This window comes from Cyprinus carpio, chromosome B13 (assembly GCF_018340385.1).
Source record: "Cyprinus carpio isolate SPL01 chromosome B13, ASM1834038v1, whole genome shotgun sequence".
Lineage (NCBI taxonomy): Eukaryota > Metazoa > Chordata > Actinopteri > Cypriniformes > Cyprinidae > Cyprinus > Cyprinus carpio.
The window spans coordinates 5,019,682-5,038,411 of NC_056609.1; the positions used below are offsets into that span (position 1 = coordinate 5,019,682).

The 18,730-nt window shown below is 36.9% G+C and overlaps 1 protein-coding gene across 2 annotated transcripts; it reads right to left on the minus strand.

The window, feature by feature from the left end:
* Nucleotides 1–288: 288 nt before the first annotated feature.
* On the minus strand, nucleotides 289–14,712 carry LOC109065648 (protein FAM83B). Of its 2 annotated transcripts, none has more exons than XM_042736080.1 (5): nucleotides 14,525–14,712; nucleotides 12,072–12,565; nucleotides 7,523–7,687; nucleotides 3,594–3,718; nucleotides 289–3,247 (listed from the first exon to the last, which is right to left on the minus strand). In XM_042736080.1, the coding sequence occupies exons 2-5, from the start codon at nucleotides 12,516–12,518 to the stop codon at nucleotides 1,192–1,194; spliced, it is 2,793 nt and encodes a 930-aa protein (XP_042592014.1). In that variant the 5' UTR covers nucleotides 12,519–12,565; nucleotides 14,525–14,712; the 3' UTR covers nucleotides 289–1,191. The 2 variants fall into 2 exon arrangements, with proteins under 2 accessions (XP_042592014.1, XP_042592015.1); XM_042736081.1 differs by having other exon boundaries at nucleotides 14,422–14,712.
* Between the last annotated feature and the right edge of the window lie 4,018 nt (nucleotides 14,713–18,730).

The following is an 18,730-nucleotide window of genomic DNA, read 5'->3' on the forward strand; positions in this document are numbered from 1 at the left end:
TCCCTTTTCTGGTACTGTTTAGAACCATTTTTTTCTTAAGAGTGTATGACCAGCCAATTTTGTTTAACACCCCCTTGAAGAACTTTTACATTTACTTTTGCATGATGCTGCATCCTCACCAGTAGGTGTCCGTATGAAGTCCAGGAATACTTACCACATTGATTTAAGCTGTTATATGTGTTATATACACAATATAAGCTGTTATCAAACTTGATGTTAGTAAACTCAAACAAGTGAGTAAACTGCATGATTATTTTCCTGTTCCTTGCATCATAATACAGGTTCAACATCAGTTTAATGACCATTAATTTATTTGGTAAGTAGCATGTTGGGATACAAGCAATAGTGACCGTATTTGTGTGCAAAAAAAAAAAAAATGGATCAATCATGACACAAACAATGTTAACACAAGCAACATCATGACCTATATATAGTGCAAAGGCAGTGTGGTCATCCTTAAAGATAGTTAAGCACCAATTACCCACAAACCAACATTATACTGTATACTTTGTATGTGTTCCAGCATTTCAATGTAGACTTTAAACAATCTGGGATATCTCTGAGAAGCATTTGTCCAAGCTGAAGTGCAAGCTTAAAGTAGCATAGATGGTTTTCTACAGCCTGTCAGCAAGCACAAATTTGTGTTGTTGTTTTTTGTTTGTTTTATTGCTTAGGTAATGTTTCAAGTGGCAATTACTCAAATAAAAGAAATGATGAACCCAGTCTGCCCATTATCCCAACACAAAACATTCCTTTTAAATGTACAAATAATATTAATAATAATAAAACAAAAGCTACTACAAAGTAACAGTTTAACAGTGCTTGCAGCATTTTCCACCAGTTATATTGCAAACCTTCAACACTGGCAATGCATTCAAGTAAACATCACTGTTGCACATTTTCAAAGCCAAAAAGGGGAATTTTTTTTTTTTTTTTTTTTTTTAATCCTATCCCTGTTTAATATGCAATGACAATTTCAACAGGCCATTGAGCACGAGCATCCCGGCCATTCTGACATAACAACCTTGGCAATAGTTGGGGCAGGGCTATCTGTTAGTCTGAAAGGTGGAGAATAGTGCTTAAGAAACCTGTTTGAAAATACTTATTTGTGCAATATTTGCAATGCCATTTAGTCAATATAGTGGTGTAGAAATGACATGCTTCAGCTTCAATGTCATTTCACTGGTTATTTCAGTACTTATTCTTGTGTATTAAATTTCCAACTCTTTGAATGAAACGGCCAATTCTATTGTCATGTCCCTGCGTCTGCTGGTTTGTATAACTGTTATGATCATTCATGGGCTGTCTTCTTAAAAAGACAGAATTCCTTGTTTTCTCGCTTACGTGACTCTGTTCAGGTACATAGGCAGGCTGGCCTGTTGTGGGACCCCTGCTTTCAAATGAGCAAAGCGGCTCAAATCTGCTATACAGCCTGTTTACTGATACATGCTGCTTTGACACCAGATCCGATCTGGTTAGTGTCGAGTCTGTCTTCTCATTCTGAGAAATGACCGTGGATTGTTCCTGTGTTTTGGAAGTCTCTGCACTTGCAGGTGTGTGAGACGGATGAAGCTCTTCGGTGCTAAACCGAGGCGCAGATGCCTCTCCTGCCAGAACAGGAGAGTGATTCTCGGCTCCAGGGATCTTCCCATTAGCTCGCTTCAGTCTGCTGCTCTCAACGGACTTGATGGAATTGGCAGTGCTACCCTGGTGTTTCTTGCCTTGCACTGTGTCATCATAATCTGAGAGAATCGTATCTGTGCTGCTTCCCATTTTGAGACTTTCTGAGTTCTTTCCTTTCGGTGAGTTGTCCCCCTTTTGTGGGATGTTAAGAAGGGATTTTATTTTCTTGGTGCTCCTTTTCAAGAAACGCTGCGATGATACGCTGTTTGGTTTCGAAGGCTGAGTGTCCTCTGTGTCCAGAAGTGATGCTGACACAGTTCTTGTGGGAGGCTCTTGCCATATATTTCCTGAGGTAGTTTTGCTCTCATCTGCCTTTTGGAAATCATTATGTGAGACAGACCTCTGGTCCTCTTTGAAATTCGGTGTGTATGCTCCATTTCTGGGATTCTCGTTTGCAGACACGTTGCAGACATTCTGTCTTCTAGGTAAAGATGCGTACATGTAACTAGAGGGCTCAATAAAGTCATTGTTATATGTCTTGCACCTGGGATCGGCCAAGCTGTGCCTTTTGTATCTGTCATCTTGCTGGTAGTCATGCTCCTTGTTTGCAAATCGATTTTTGGCTCTGTTTAAACTTGCATATATGGCATCCCTTCCAGAGTTATAGGTCATGTTAATTCCTGAGTTTTCTAAAATCTGTAAACTGCGCCTCTTCAGCAAGTAGTCATCATGCTGTGCTGTCTGATTCCACTGGGTTGAGGAATACATCTGAGCGTTTGACTGAATTCGTGCCGGATCGTGGTTGGAGGATGCTGAATTATTGGAGTAGCTGTTTGTCTCTGGTTGTTCCGGTATGGTGGACGTGAAAACAACTGATGACCTGATGCGAGAGTGTTGTGGAGGAGCCATTTTATTTTCCTCAAATTGGTCCAGATAATCATTGTTCTCGCCGTAAGGTGCATCGTTGCTGTTATTAAGGTAAGACTCTATCCTCCATGTCCGAAGGAAAGACTTGGAAGTACTTGCTAAACTGGGCAGGTTTTGCCTCATGTTGAGAATTTGTTTGTCATGGCCGTGGTAAGACTGGCGCATATTTGAGCCTCTGAACATCGGGTTGATGACGTAACTTTCGTACTGGTTGTCCACGTTGTTGGAGAAACCGCCATAACGGTTGCTATCTGCTGCCATGTTCCAATTACTAGAGCCATACTTGGGCAATTTTGGCAGATATGCAGGCTCCTGCCGTTCTCCTGCGTAGCTGTGTCTTTTGTAAAACTCTGATGTGTCTTGAAGGAATCGAGCATGCGGTGTAACAAGTGGTCTTTCTTCAACCTCTCTCAGTGCCGAGAATCCTGATCTCCTTTCGCAGGCTTGCCGGTAAACAGCATCAAGCGTGTGCCTCAAATGATCTTTCCTTTCAAAGGGCTTGCTGGAATGAATCAGAGATCCGTCTATTATACCATTGGGCTTCATCTCACACTGGTTCACACTGGCAGTCTGAAACAGAGCTGGGATTGTCGATCGAGCATACAACGTCCGAAATTCCTCATCGTAAGTCTCCACTAATTGGCCTGTTATAACTTGAACCATGCTGAGGTTGATCTTCTCGTAAGACCACATGAAGCTGTCAAACAAGAAAAAAGAACATAAGCATAGTTATTAAATTCAGTCCTAGCAACATATGCATGTGTGTTGGGATGCAGTTTATTTTGGGTAAGTTTTAAGTGACTGCAATCATTTGAAAAATGCTTCTAAAAAGCCAGAAATTTGTTCAGTGTTTGTTAACATACGATAAATGTTTTTGGAGTCCTTATATAAATTGGCCCAGAGAAATATATGGATACTTAAGACACATTTTTAATGCATGTTTAAGCATAAATGACTTTGGATTATAATGCAATAGCCATTTATTTTTATTTGAGCAAATCACTTCACAAAAAATTATTGACATAAAAAAAATGCTGCCTCACCTGTATGATCCAAAAAATACTTTTTGGCAGTCAACAAGAAGAAATTTCTGCCCCATTCCTCCATGGAACTTTACCCCAGATTTGCAACAATATTCCTGGCCTTTCACTGTGCGTATCCTCATATTCTATAGCCAAGAAAAAAAAAAAAAAGATAGATATATTTTAGTAAGAAAACAAGCAAATAGGAATATGCAAGTATGCATATATGGCATGCTGTCTGAGGGGAGGGCTCTGAACCCAGAGAACTCCCTCACTATCTCAACCTGGGATAGGAATAGTTAGGAGGGAGGAGTTAGGGTGGAGGAGGGATGCCAGAAAAAGTTAAGTTGGCTAAATACATATTTACTATTATGCTAATTAAGTTGATTATCTGAACGTGCTCTAACTGTGCTAAATTGGTTGATTATATGAACTGCTCCTCCCAAGCTTTGTTAATAAAACATCAAGTACCACAATGTTTCGGTACAATATAATTGATTATTAAAAAGTCTGATGCAATATAACTTCCACCTTAATTTTCTGTCTTGGTGATGTGACAACTCTCTCTTACCATTCCTCCAACCACCTTTTTTCATTAAAGTTTGTAAGATGTACTTTTCATCCAATCAATTCCCAATGAACATAGTCCTTTCCAACTTTTTTTCCCCTACTGAATATCCCTTTTTACTCAAACATATGTGACCCTGGACCACAAAACCAGTCTTAAGTCGCTGGGGTATATTTGTAGCAATAGCCAAAAATACAAAATTAATTAGATTTTTTAATGCCAAAAATCATTGGGATATCAAGAAAAGGTCATGTTCCATGAATATATTTTGTAAATTTCAGGGGATATATGGATCTCAGTTTCAGTATGGATCTCAGTTTTTAAATTTTCAGTAATTTACCCTTTTTTATGACTGGTTTTGTAGTCCATGGTCACATATGTTGATTTGAAGAGAAATTACAGAGAGACATTGTTAAGTCTGTTTAGCAGAAACAAAATGAAAGGCAAACACACCACATCATTGCTTTGCAAACAATGATAATGACAGTAAATTTGTCTGGTAAGACCAAGGGTCCTTTCTTATCACTGCTGCTAAAGCGACAAAGCTGTGAAAATTTATATGTACCATCTGTGTGCACCCAGACAACACTAATGACGATGGGCATGTCTTGTGCAACTGTAAAATTAAAGTTTCTTTTGTCCACGGTGAAGAAAGTCTGTTAAATTTCATTTAAAATAGTAAATCAACCATAGAAATTTCAGGAGCTGCATCTGTTGCAATGCTGTGTAGTGACATTAGAATATATTGAGTTCACAGACATTCAAAAAATGCCAGTAGCAGAAAAAATAGTCTGATGACAGCACTTAGTGAGGTGTGGTGAGAATGTTTTTTTTTTTTTTTTTAATTGCAGCTTGTTTTTCATGAAATAATAGTTAAAATCCTCTAGGAAGAAGTGGGAGGGACAGTGTTTCCAATTACACAGCTTCTTTATATGGCTCGTCATCAGAACATTAATATTTCCATCATATTTGACAAGAAATTCCATGTGAATAAAAGGTTAAACTGATTTTCTTACAAAGAGCAAAGACGGTATTTAGTTGGAACTGATCAGGTCGGAAATATTTTCTAATATTCTTTTGGTGGTTATGTACAGTATATTTTTATCAAAGTTTCTCAAAGAACAGCTCTTACATTTAAACAACTTGCATTTCCTTTATCACCCTGAACAAAGAACAAAAAGTTCTGAGAGACGAGAGCTCCGTAAAAGTAACAAGAGTAACAGCATGACAGGTTTGCAGATTGCTGTTGACGTTTTGTTTTTCTGGTTATGCCTTTTTTCAGTCAAATTTCAGCCCCAGCCATCAGCATAGAAGAATATAAAGCAGATAAATGAGGAAATCTGGTCACACACAGGAATCAAATATATGTATAAAAAAATTGCATTTGTTGCCCTTGACGCCTGCATTTAAAGCTCTTGAATCAACATGGTCACAGATATACAGTTGCTGTCCCCTTGGAAGGTCCTCCTCAAGAGCTTGAAAGCCACAACTGCATGTGTTCAAGTGATTTTGGCCAGGAATAAAATTTGTTTCTCTCAGGATGACAGAAAGCCTTTTTAGCACAGTTGTAGGTGTGTAATTGATGTTTTATTTATTTATTTATTCATTTATCTTATCATTTTCATGCTGCCACAGAGAACATGGATGCTTGTCTAACGGAAATAGCATCATACTGCGTCTCTCTTTCTCTTGGCTGCTTGGTTGATGTTGGAGCTTGAGATAAACTATGTCTCGCTCCCTCACAGTCATGAGTACATTTGATCATGATGCAAAAGCCATGACGAAATATGCTTGTGTGGGGAGACCTAAAAACTGAGCTTCATCTTATGACACTGTTCCTGCCATTACGTTTGCAGTTGCGTCTTCTTTATCATTTGATCCTTTGATTTGATGGCTTTTAGTGTGGTGTTCTGGTTAATGCACTTTCATAGGAAAAATAATTGTTATGGCTCTGTTTTAAATTTAAGAAATGTTAATAAAATTAGCCTTCAGTCATTGCAATGAAAGTGTGTTCATTTTACAAATGAAGCTAAACTGCACCATGTTTATAAAATGGTCATTTATTAAAGGCGTCATTGATAATAATTTCACTTTTTGAACTTTAGTTAGTGTGTAATGTGGCTGTTTAATCATAAACAACATCTGAAAAGTTATGATGCTCGAAGTTCAATGCAAGGGAGAAACAGTATTTTACAGAATTCACATTGTAAGGCCTACAACAAATGGCTGGTAGGGACTACAACGAGCTACTTTCTGAGTCAGTGACATCACAAACCCTGAAATTTACATAAACCCCGCCCCCAAGCAAGAGAGTGAGAGAGGCCATGTTGGGCTGCTTATGGCCTTCTACACACTGCGCAATTTTAGCAATCCTTTAAGATCATTATAAATCACTCTGTGCAACATGGATCTAATAAACTTGAACGACATGCAAGCAATACTGTACGATGATGACACCTCGTGACATGTACAGTAAACTATAATGCAATTTACTACTGAAGAATAAAATGTCATTAGCATTCACTAGTGGTAAACAAAAAGAGCATGACAAAGCACCGTTTGGGAGTTGTACTTTTTATGTTTGCTGAAAAAAGAGGAAGCTGTGAAAGAGATTGGCATCAAAGATTGGCATCGTGAAACATAAACCTAAACAGTGGCCCTATATCGTACAGTGAGAGAGGTTCAAAGACAGCCGTTGTCACAGTCTTGCAACCAAAAACATGGCCATTGTCTTACACACAAAGTCACAACACCACATGACACTGTATTTGTGTGCGCTCATCTTCTAAGTGGGGATTAAACTGAGCTAGAATGATTTGGCACAGCATTTTGACAGTTTGTTTGTCAGTTCATTTAATTTCCTGTATGTTTCATTACAGAGAGTATGTTTTGTTACGGTACACACATTCTGTCTCCGTTAGCGAGCGCACTCAATCGAGAAAACCCTTTCATGCACAGGTTCATACATTAAGCAATATGCTTCCCTCTTGTCAATGGTAGAGAGGCAACGTGTTTGTCTAGAGCGGCACTGTTCTCTTGAGCAGAACGGGACGCTCAGACCCACACTGCACTTCACTTCACTGCCTGCTCTGCGTTTCAGTGAAATGCAACCAAATGCACACTTTGCATTTTTTTGATATGCAGTAGTGCTGCTGGCTTATTAAAAGGGGTATACAAGGCAAAGCCAAAATCATACCACTGGATCAAAACATGTTTTGGAATATTGATCCATCTCTATATTTGTTTTATTCTTTTTTGCATTCTTCTTTTCTAGCAAACATAAAATAGGGGGTTAATATAGTAAATTATGCTGTTTTAGAATGGAGGTCATTGTGATGACACATGACTTGAAGGCAATATAAAGTAGAATATGGGCACTTACCCTCAGTTTCTGGATTTGGATGTCTTGTTTTTCTATCATATTGAGAAAGCTTTTAAAGTGATTGTGATCGAGGAGAATGTAGACAGGGACACCTCTGACTGAGGCATCCACCACTTCTTTAAAGATGTCCACGTCGGTGAAAACATCCATTGCGATTGCAATGACCTGTATAGACATAAAAATGCAAACGTCAGCCTCAGAGGGTTTTGAATATTATTTGTATAATATTACACAGAAAGAAGTCAGGGGAGAAGACTGTACAGTTTGTGGCCTATTATTAAAAGGCCTAGTCCTAGCATTTGTCTTTCAGGAAGGCCGACATTCCTTGATTCAAGCCTTGACAGGTTTAAGATGTTCCGTTAATGCTGAATGACAATGAGTCTTAGCGAAAGTTGTATCTCGCCACACCCTGGAAAATTTACTGATTAACAAATGATTAATAAAGAATTTCTACAGAACTTGATGAGACCTTGTCAATATGAATAATGTTGTGCAGCATATAATCTTGAGCACCATTTACAGTTTTGTATTTCTAATAAAGCAATGAGAGGCTTTATGAGAGATTTTACCTTGACTAAGGTTGTAAGGTACCACTCAAAGATGCACAACAGGGGTAAAAACAGCAATATGAAAATAGATGCTTCATAAAATAAAGGTTGAAAATAAGCACGCCTTCAATTATGCTGGTTTAGCTCATCAATTCCACACATGCTCACATTTTTAAACCAAGTATATCTTGTTTACTTAGACATAATAATAACCCGTATGTTTTCCTACATGCTGTACTTTTCATTTATGGCTCACACTGAGAGTCCCCATGCATTCTTATTCAAAGTGTGTCTTCTCATAGATACCATCTTAGGGAGCCGTTCAGCCTTTCTAATTTACTTGTTCATGTGTCATTAAAAAAACTGCCAGGCAGAATCAAAGCTAATAATATATTTTTAATGCTTTTTTTTTTTTAAGAAATGCTTATAATGGCAATTATGATTTTAAAAGCTTGCAACAAAAAAAAAAAAAAAAAAAAGAAGAAGAAGAAGAAGAAGAATTTCTCACACCTGCCTTCACACTTTTATGCAAAACCCTGCCAACACATCTACCAAACAAAAATTGAGTAAAAACTAAGTAAAATTCCTGGGAACCTCACACTGCTGATGTGCTGTCAATATATTATTCCATTGTATAATTTTCTATTGTCTAAATAAATGAAACTGCCTTCAGTTTAAGTGAACCTTGGCTTGGCAGAGGCTAGTATATCAGTCGATATCATTTGGTCCCCTAGATGAGAATCCTCCCCCCAAACACACCTGACAAGACACTGTATACATCGCTCAAGTGTTTCATTGCTGTGAGTCGACTCTAGGGAGTACATGTAATCAGAGCGCCAGAGCCACACGAGGTGCAGTTCATTCAGCACACTGAGATTGGTTTGTAAATCCACAGCCTCATGAGATGCTCTCCTAGGTGGTTGCCTAATGGGTCTGATTCTGCTCTGCACGGGGGGAAAAACTGAAAAGTGATTCATGATCCATTAAGATTTTTGTTCAGACGCAAAATGGTAACAAATATTAACATCACTGAATCATACCAACCAATGTAATTTTGATAGGTTAAAGCAGATAGAAACAGCTCTTTAAGGTAATAGTTGTAGTTTGCCACATAATGTCGCCACATAATAAATTAATAACTTTAATTTATTACCAAATTAATAATTAATAATGAATTATACCACTATAAGCATATCCAACCTTAAACAGATACATACTGTACACGTTAAGTGGTATCTCAGCTTCTTGATAATTCACATCGTTGTAAAACGTAAACAATATTATCGCCCAGCAATATATTTAAAGTCACAGTGTTGTATAATACGTCCAATTTTACTTGAGTACAATATACTCACACAGAGCAATGCTATATAGCAAATTTATGCTGCTTGATTGATAATTTTGGTACAAAAGTTGAACAATATTATGTCTTAGCTCTATATGTAACTTTATCTGCATACATACAGTATACTCGTGTAGGACGATATAGAGTATAGCAAATCTCAAAAGTGTGATTGCTTGTATCGTTGAAAAATGTCAACTATATTATTATCACTCTAATAGGCTAAATATGATTATGTTAAAATATTATAAACATTAACATCACATACTTTATAATGCTGTAATGCATGTTGGGAGCTTGTAATTCAGAAACTTGTTCAATAAGAAATGGTTTTTCAGAGAACTCTGTTTGATTATCAGGGACAAGACTTGGGATAAATCAGTAATTTCGTTTTTGCATTGTTATGTAGACCGTAGATTATCATGATAGTAAGAATTCAATGATTTTCTCCACCCACATATGGATTGGGAAGAAACATAAAGTCCATTATATAATGCTTAATCAAATGATAAGATCACATCTTTTTTTTTCTTACTTATAAAATCGTAAAATTTGACCAACAGTGAATTGATAAGAGCAAATGTGGATGATATTGTTCTCAATAACAAGCATGCATCCCAGTCCATCTTTGCACAATGTTCATTAGAAGCTCTTAGACGTGCTTTCTCATTATTAAATGAGCCAGGGCTTTAATCATTTCTCATAATCAAAACACAAATAAGACTGCATTGCTCAAAAAAGGAGGCATTGCTTTCTCACTTAAAGACTGCTCCACACCTCAGAAGCAAGGCTTTCTTTGCATGACAAAATGTTTTTTCTTTTGTTTTGTTTTTTGTTTTTTTAATGTGGTAAAGCTTGCTTCTCATAGGCACACCTAGATATTTCTGGCACTCCCGTCTCATCAACTACACAGGGAGTGATCACTTCAGCATTGCACATTGCACAACTAGTTCCACTGTTTGCTGTGTGTTTGTTCAGCACAGTTTAGCTGCCACTGTTGCTGGGGAGAGACTGTTGTAATTTTTACATGACTGATGCCCTGAGGCAGAAAGTGATGCACCTGGCCTTATCACATCTTTAGCAAGAGTTCAAGACGTCACAACTGTGAGGCTGATGATTTAAAAAAATCAATTTACAGCCTCCTCTCTGATTATCAGGGAATCACGAGGTGAACAGGCGGGGCAGTGAAAATGGTTGGCACTTTTCCTATACTCCTGTAACAATGCAATGGTTCATTGCTCTGACAGACAGAAACTCTGCTCTCATCAGTGCCTGGTATCAAAAACTTATACAAGATTATGGACAACTACCCATTAAAATTATTCAGACACAGAAAGAGAGAAAAAATCAAACATTCACTACATTGGTGAATGATATTTCAGAGTCAGTTTAAGGGTTTAATTCTTAAGCCAAATTCCCAAATAAAGAAACAAGAAATTGTATTTTGCTTTAATTTTCATGGCAATAAAGCACATAAAAAATGTAAATACGAAATAAGAATAAGAATAAGAATAATTAATAAATAAATACAAACGCAGAGGCTCTTTTTTTTCTGTTCTACATGTACATACTTTACAGGCTTTAACTCCGCACTGTCAGGCATGTCAAACATTAGCTAATTGTATCAAATTGAAGATACACAAAATGATGTAGCTAAAAATGAGAGCCTGAGAGCTCTGTGATGTTTTTTTATGTAGTGTGCTAACATAATTTATTTAGAAAGACTTGTCTTTGGGGGAAACTTTCTCTTTACTTTAAAGGTAGAAGCTGTCTGCAAGGCTGAACGCTGTAGAAAAGCATGTCTATATGATAGATGATTCCAGTGAAGATCAAAGACAAACTTTGTATCTCAACATTTAAAAGATCTTTGCTCATATAGCCCTGATCTGTTACTATTCGACCCTGAAGAAAAACAGCAAGCTATAATAACAACTCACTCTAGAGGATGCCTAGAAAATACCTTTTAACCATAGAGGCACTGACCTTATTTGAGGAAATCTTTTTTTCTCATATTATAAATAAATAAATAAATAAATAAATAAATAAATAAATATTTTTTTTATATTATATATTTTATATTTTTATATTATTATTAAAATAATAATAATAATAATAATAATAATAATAATAATAATAATTTGCCTTTTTCTTGGCTACCTTTGTTTCTTTTTTCTCCATAGACATTTAAAAATAGCAAACAAAAAGTTACAAACATTAATCTCAATCAAAAAAGTATTTTAAAATCATAAAAAAAAAAAACTGAAATCCAATATATTTAAACACATACAAATATGAACAGTGAAACTAAGTGAAACTAATTTTCCCAAGAGTGACCTTATCCACATGCCGCACCATCTTTGATTGTGGAAACTGGAAGGTGTTGAACAGTCTCCCTGGAGCAACCATACAAGGGCGCAATGATGCATGGATCACCCCCTGTGAGTTTTGAACCCACAACCTTCCAATTACCAACCAGATCTGTCACCACTAGGCTACAATATCATTCAAAAGCTCAGTTTTGATTCTAGGGCATTCTAGAGCTACGTGCATGCATGTTTCTTAACTTAGCGCAGTTCAAAAGCACATGATCTACAGAAGGACTGGTTTCAAAGAGGCGTTTATTTACAGCCCTTTCAGCATGCTGTTTTATCAACATTACCTGCCTGGCATCCTGTATTTGTTTGCGGATCACTTCCTTGATAGTGGGGCTGTTTTGCCTCGGTGGGTGGAACAGCAGGTCTATGTTGGTCTCGAGCCTTCTGTGCGGGACGTCTGGCCAGCCTAAATCCAGGTTTGGCGGGTCAGTGTCAGAGTGAGTGGGCCAGTATGTGCCTGTGGAGGATGTATCATCCTGCAGACAGTCCACTTCCTCTGAGTGGTTGCTGGTGGGGGGCTGCACAGCGCTCTCTGTAATATGGTTGATTTCCTCCTCAGAGAGGAAACCGCATATGCCTTCCTCTTTGATGAAATTTCGATAAGAAGCTTCTCCCTCTTTGACCAGGCAGTCGATGGCTAACCGATATGCTTCCTTGTAATGTGGCTGTATGTAATCTTCCTCCTTGAACTCTCCCTTTGAGGAGGACAGTAGTGAAAAATCGGATTCCATCACTGTGTCGATTTGGATTCCTCAAAACGCTGTACAGCCTTTGCTACCTAAGAAACAACACACATGATGTTCAACAATTCTGTACATCAATAATATTCTGTAACAGCTCGCCTAGATACATGCATGATGGCATCTGTCCCAACAGACATTCTACTGATTACAAGTAATTTTGCAAGAACATGTCAACTTATTCTAACCTTAACCTGAACTGTCTACTAATATTTTACTGACCCTCTAGTGAGAGTTAGTAGATATGTAGGTGTTAACAGAATGTCTTGAAGGGACCATCAAAATAAAGTGAAACCGGAGCTTCTTCATTGCAGGAACTGCTTGTTTGAACATGTTACTGTACTTCTCCACACTCATTTGGTCTGGAATGATGGATCTCATGCATCAGTATTATCACTCTGAACTTATGTTTTTTAGTATGTGTCTTTAAAAAAATGATTTACACCTAACGCAGTACTTGACAGATCTGTTTAAAATGATGTAGACTTATATGAGATGAAGACTCCAGTCATTTCAAAGACATTTTTAAAGATATATATATTATTTATTTATTTATTTATTTTCTTTCTTTATTTATCTTTTTTTTATTATTATTATTTTTTTTTTTTACTGAAAATGCGAGAAAATGTTGACATTATTGAATTGTGCTGCTTTGTTACGGAGTCTGGCCAACAGACTTAACCAGAACATTTTATTTCCAACTTAATAATGTTTGCTGGGTGCAGGACAGTTAGTTTAGCTAGCAATGGCAAAACTTTCACTGTAATGTACTGAAACATTCACGATTCATATGAGGCTTTCAAAAAAAAAAACAGTTATTTCATAAATAATAAATAAATACAATTATTCACCTTCGAATAAATAAAAAATTAACACTGAAACAGTGGGCACATTAAGCATCAATAGTCCTTCATAATGATGTGTTGTTTGTCTATATTAAGGATTTGATAGTACTGTATATCGTCCAGAAAATATTAAAATCAATCAATCAATTAATGCATATTAAAAGAGTTCTTCAGAAACAACTAGGTCATTCATTTGGAAAATAATATTTGCTTTTTCTGTTTGCTGATTGCAGGACAGTTAGTTATAGATGGTATATCTATTACCAAGTAAGTACAGTTGACAAAACAGTAACATATACATTCAGGTGAAAACCACCCACACACTGGAAAAATTCCATGCCATTAAAAAAAATAATAAAAAAAAATAAAAAAATTAAAAAAAGGTAATTTCCCAGAATCCATCAAGGTTCATCCCATTTCAAATTCATCCCATCAGGCATAATTAATTCATTCAACTTGACTTGACTTGATCAACAGGTGCTGAGATCCCCACAGGCCTGAAGCATTCACAAGAGGTTGGCATTCAACACTTAAAGTCATTCAGAGCCCCACCTGCTCTGACATGCTGATTAATACGCTGACTGAACAACAAAGGCAGTTTTGGTTAACCCAAACTAAATGCTGGGTATTAAACAAATCATTTTGTGGCTCTGTGAGAGAAATTTGCTACTACAATAACAATATCTTTATTGCTGTATGATTTTGCCAGTTTATATTGTATATTTAGAAAGGTCATGAAAATGCATTTTTTTCTTGCAAAAGCACAGTTTCACTCAACACTTCATTCAATAAAGAAAATTAGAGAAAAAAAATCATTTTGAGGGGTCCAGGAAACTTTTCAAATATTTGTTCATCTTATAGATCATAAGACATCAGCACATTCCAAAGATAAAACTAGAACTAAAATCCATGTAAATCGTTTGTGAGAACCCTATTTAGTTCATTGTACACTTTCTCAGAACTAGTCCATCACAATGTCATGCACTAACATTTTGAAATGTATCTTTCAGTATGCAAAATCAGTACAGGCAGACATATAGCAAAGTAACCTGTTATCTCTGCAGCTTTCTTCCACTGGCTCCAAACAATTCAGTACTTCAGTAACATCGAGTATGTCATTCAAGTCTTTGCCATTTGTAAAAAGTTACTTACTTAAGAAGAAATAATAATGCTGTGTCTCTTAGCATTCTTATCCCGTGTTGTACCAGTAAAGATGAGGTATGTCACAAGCTAAAGGAGCTTTGTTAGTCTCTGAAAAAGAAAAAAAAACAACAACTGAATGTGTCTGAACAGGAGCAGTGCTGAGAACCTGGTGAAGGGTGGGGACTTTCACATGCAAATAATGAGAGCGTCTCACTGGCCAGAGGCAGTAAACCTGTCTGACATACCGAAGACACGCCTCTTCCCCTCTATCTTTCGTCCTGTGCCTCTATTCTTTCATAGAGTTCATAGTTCACTGAGATAAAGTTGACAGTTTCTATTTCTGACAGAGTCTATCGTCTTCTCACTGACAGAGGAGATGTTTTGTAAATGTGACATGTACAATGTTTCAGTGACTTCTTTCTTGTTGTACTAAATCAAGTCCTTCACAGCATCTAGGAAGGGAAAGCATGCTAATGTTAGTCTTTTTTTATGAATGAATTAATTTATTTTTGGAGGCATGTTTTGATCTATCAAAAGACTCCTGGTGTTATCTATGCACTGTCGCCTTCAAATTTCCAGACCTCCAAAGATCAAGGAGACTGTCAAAAAGCTTCTGGGACACATGCGCTTGCCATAAACGATGACATCTCGACTTCATTGGGGTACGCTGCTTATTTAACAGTCCACAGTTTGTGTGGAAGGAACAAAGGGAGTTTTCCTGTGGGCGGTTTTGTCAGTTTACCCCCATACATGCTCTTTTGTAAGTGAGCATTTCATAATCTTTGTCATTGTGATGATTCAGTTATAGGATTGAGAACTGAGAACAATTTCATTTCTGAAGAAAACTGAATGATTTTCGTGAAGCTTTGTTCTGTTCTCGATGTGGACAGAACAAATAGTAGTGACTATGTTTCATGTGTTGTAGCTCGAAGGTGCTACTGAATCTCCCGCGCAATGGCAAAAGCAATTGTTTTTTGTCTTGCGGGATCAGCTTGCTGTAACAATCAAATGTGATGTGAGTGAAACACCAGAATATAAATAACGCAAGACAAAGGCCATTAAGAAATACCATATTTTTAATATGTGCGGTATTTTTTAATGATTGATCAAAATCACTCACAATCTGGTCTCAAACTCATGTGTATTGGTGTATGTGTACTTAAGGCTTGTGAAACTTAAATCAGTGTAATTACTGACTGGCTTTTCATGTGACCAGGGTTGAGCACTACAAAAACCCGAATTTGGCAGCAAACAACATCTGTCGTTATTTGACATGCCTGACTGGGAAAAACCCTGTTATTACCACCCACCCCACCTCACTGCTTAGGAAATGCATTCTGTCATTCTCACAGGTACGACTTGTGTATGTCACAAACACACCAGAGGCCTCTCTCAGTGGAGGGGGCATATCATTTAGCTGCATTGTTTGGCTCTATGTCTTGAGGATTTCAGAAGCAGGTGCAGTCTTTCAGGCCACATTAGCACATTCACAAAAGGTTTCTGTCCCTTAAGGTAACTGCATCACAGTCGAGTAATGCTATCCGAAAGGGAATCTTAATGCAAGCAGCCCATACTGTAATATACGTCACCTGAACTGTATTGCGTTTCGTGTGGGCTTGTTTCAGCAAGCATCCCTTCAATAGTGTGGATGACGGAAAATAATCTTACTCATCTGCCTAAATGAGAATATTTCAATGTTTGTGGAGTGTTTATCTGCGTTCCCAAGGAGAATCAAGATTTCCAATCCTTAATAACAGACAGGGTAATGTAAAGAAAGTTAGCTGAGAAAGGATGTATTTGGCTTATGAAAATCTAACTCCCACATTACAATGTAAAGGTTAAAAAAAACTGTCAGGAAGATGTCTGACTGATATTTCACCCTGAAATGAAAAGGAAACTAATGAGAATTTGGGCTGAAAATGTCACAATGCAAGTGTTGTGAGATGATTGCACTATGTAGTTACTGTATGAACTGTGATTCTGGTCATCTTGAAATATTTATGTACAGTTCATCTGTGTGATCATTTGTCTATGGAAGTATATGGGTAGCAAAATTAATTTTGAAATGTAATATGCAAAATGGCAATGCAATAGGTAAAATACAGAAAAGGTATTTCTGTATTTAAATTTACATTTTCCCATACATATGTGCAACGTTTAGTGCAAAATGAAAATGAAATTTCAATTATATAATTTCACATTTGCCATTTTATACACTAGTTTTAACATGTAAATTAAAAACATATATTAATGCTTTATAAGTTGCAAAATTAAAATTGAATTCTATTACCCAAATTGATTAACATGTCCAAGCAAAAACTGTAGCAAAATTATAATGTAAATGCATTTTTTTTTTTTTAGCCTTACAGGTTGGACATATGGGATTGCATTTTCATCGTGATACCACGTGATAATTGTAGCAAAATGCAGTGTGAATTTCAAAATGCATCCTGAGCCAAATGTGCAGCAGACTGGTAGCAAAAATGGTTATGTCTTTTATTTTTCTTAAATGCATTGACACTTAAGAGGTTTGAATTGCATTTTTGTGAAATACCCCGCGATAATGTAGTTATAAAGGGATACTCAACCCCAAAATGAAAATTTTGTCATTAATCACTTACCCCCACGTTGTTCCAAACCCGTAAAAGCTACGTTCATCTTTGGAACATGTCTTTGGAAGATATTTTAGATGAAAACTGGAAGGCTTGTGACTGTCCCATTGACCGCCAACTAAAATTACACTGTCAAGGTCTAGAAAAGTATTAAAGAGCAGGTCATATGGTATTTTAAAGTGTCCTAATATTGTGTTGGAGTGCCCTACAACAGGTTTAAACACATCTAAGGTCAGAAAACACTGTAATTTTCTCAGAATATACATTTAATATTAGAGTCATTTGCCAATGATTAGGAAATGATTTGTTCCCAGCAAGTTCAGAGCAAACCCCTCCCCTCCTCAAGCCTACTCTGCTCTGATTGGTCAGCTGGACAAGCCTGTTGTGATTGGCACAGAGAGGAGTCATTGAGCCAGTTAGCCAGCGCTACCATTGACAAAGCACCTTTACATAAAACAATATAGTGCTCCAATCCGTTCTTATGACATAAAATACAAAAACACTTATGCAAGCGAATCGTGCCCACAGCTAAAGTTTAACTGCTATGAACTGTGAACACTTGGTGAAAACGTTAGCCGAGTGCTAACGTGACTAACTGATGAAATAATACATTTTGTAAACCAAAATATGTCTACTGTAATGTTTGAAGAATGACAGACAAAAGACGCTGTCTTAACTGTTAATCAGAACACATAGCAGCTGTATCACAGGCGCACCCAATAGCACCCAGCCTAACACTTGCTCGTGTCTCCCACATTAACCCTATAACTGCCGGTGCAGCAAATTAAACAGCAATTTCACAATGATTATAAAATATGTGTGCTACATCCTTTATTATTAAACAAAGTCATTAGAACAACATCAGTCTACAATAATTGACACATTCTTAGGAAATAGTAGGTTCACAGCGAATTATCAGAACTACTTTAATAAGACAGTAATATTGTGCTTCACCTGGAAAGCTAAAGCTGCACAAGGTATACATCACATATTAGCACAAAAACTTTTTTGAGCACTCAATTGAAAATATACACAACGTATCAATCGTACTACTTACAGGTTGTGGTTCGGAGAGCTTGTTAGTCCAAATTAAGAAGATTAGAAGCCAATGAAGATAAAAGCGAAGATTAGAGAATCAGTCCTTGGTAAAATAACATGCACACAACAAAAGGTTAGAATTGTATTTCTGTGGTATCCTTGAACACAGCATCTTCTTAACATGATGTAAACACACTAACTAGCGGAAGCATTTGTGGGCAGGTCAGACTCTGTTCGTATTTTGCGGGCAGGCAGGGATTTTGCAAATTTGTTACCCAGGAACATATACCCGTAACAGGCAAAAGATTCAAAAATATAACGACTCGTTAAGGCGATTCAGAACCTACTCTCTCTTTTGGGAGACAATATTTTTATTTATCATGCACTTTTTTGATTAACAACTTTGCAGATTGTTTTCATTTAAGGATAGCTACATTATAAACTGCAAAAGACATATTTTTCAAAAATCCGTATGACCTGCTTTTTAAAGACATCGTAGTCCATTTGGCATCAATGGTTCAACCATTGTAACATTATGAAGCGACGAGAATACTTTTTGTATGCA

Coding starts and splice junctions, on each gene's coding strand:
- LOC109065648 (XM_042736080.1), bottom strand. CDS start 12,518: ATGGAATCCGATTTTTCACTACTGTCCTCCTCAAAGGGAGAGTTCAAG. Junction 7,688..12,071: donor AAATACAGGATGCCAGGCAG/GTAATGTTGATA, acceptor ATGTCTATACAG/GTCATTGCAATCGCAATGGA. Junction 3,248..3,593: donor GTATTTTTTGGATCATACAG/GTGAGGCAGCAT, acceptor CTTGTTTGACAG/CTTCATGTGGTCTTACGAGA.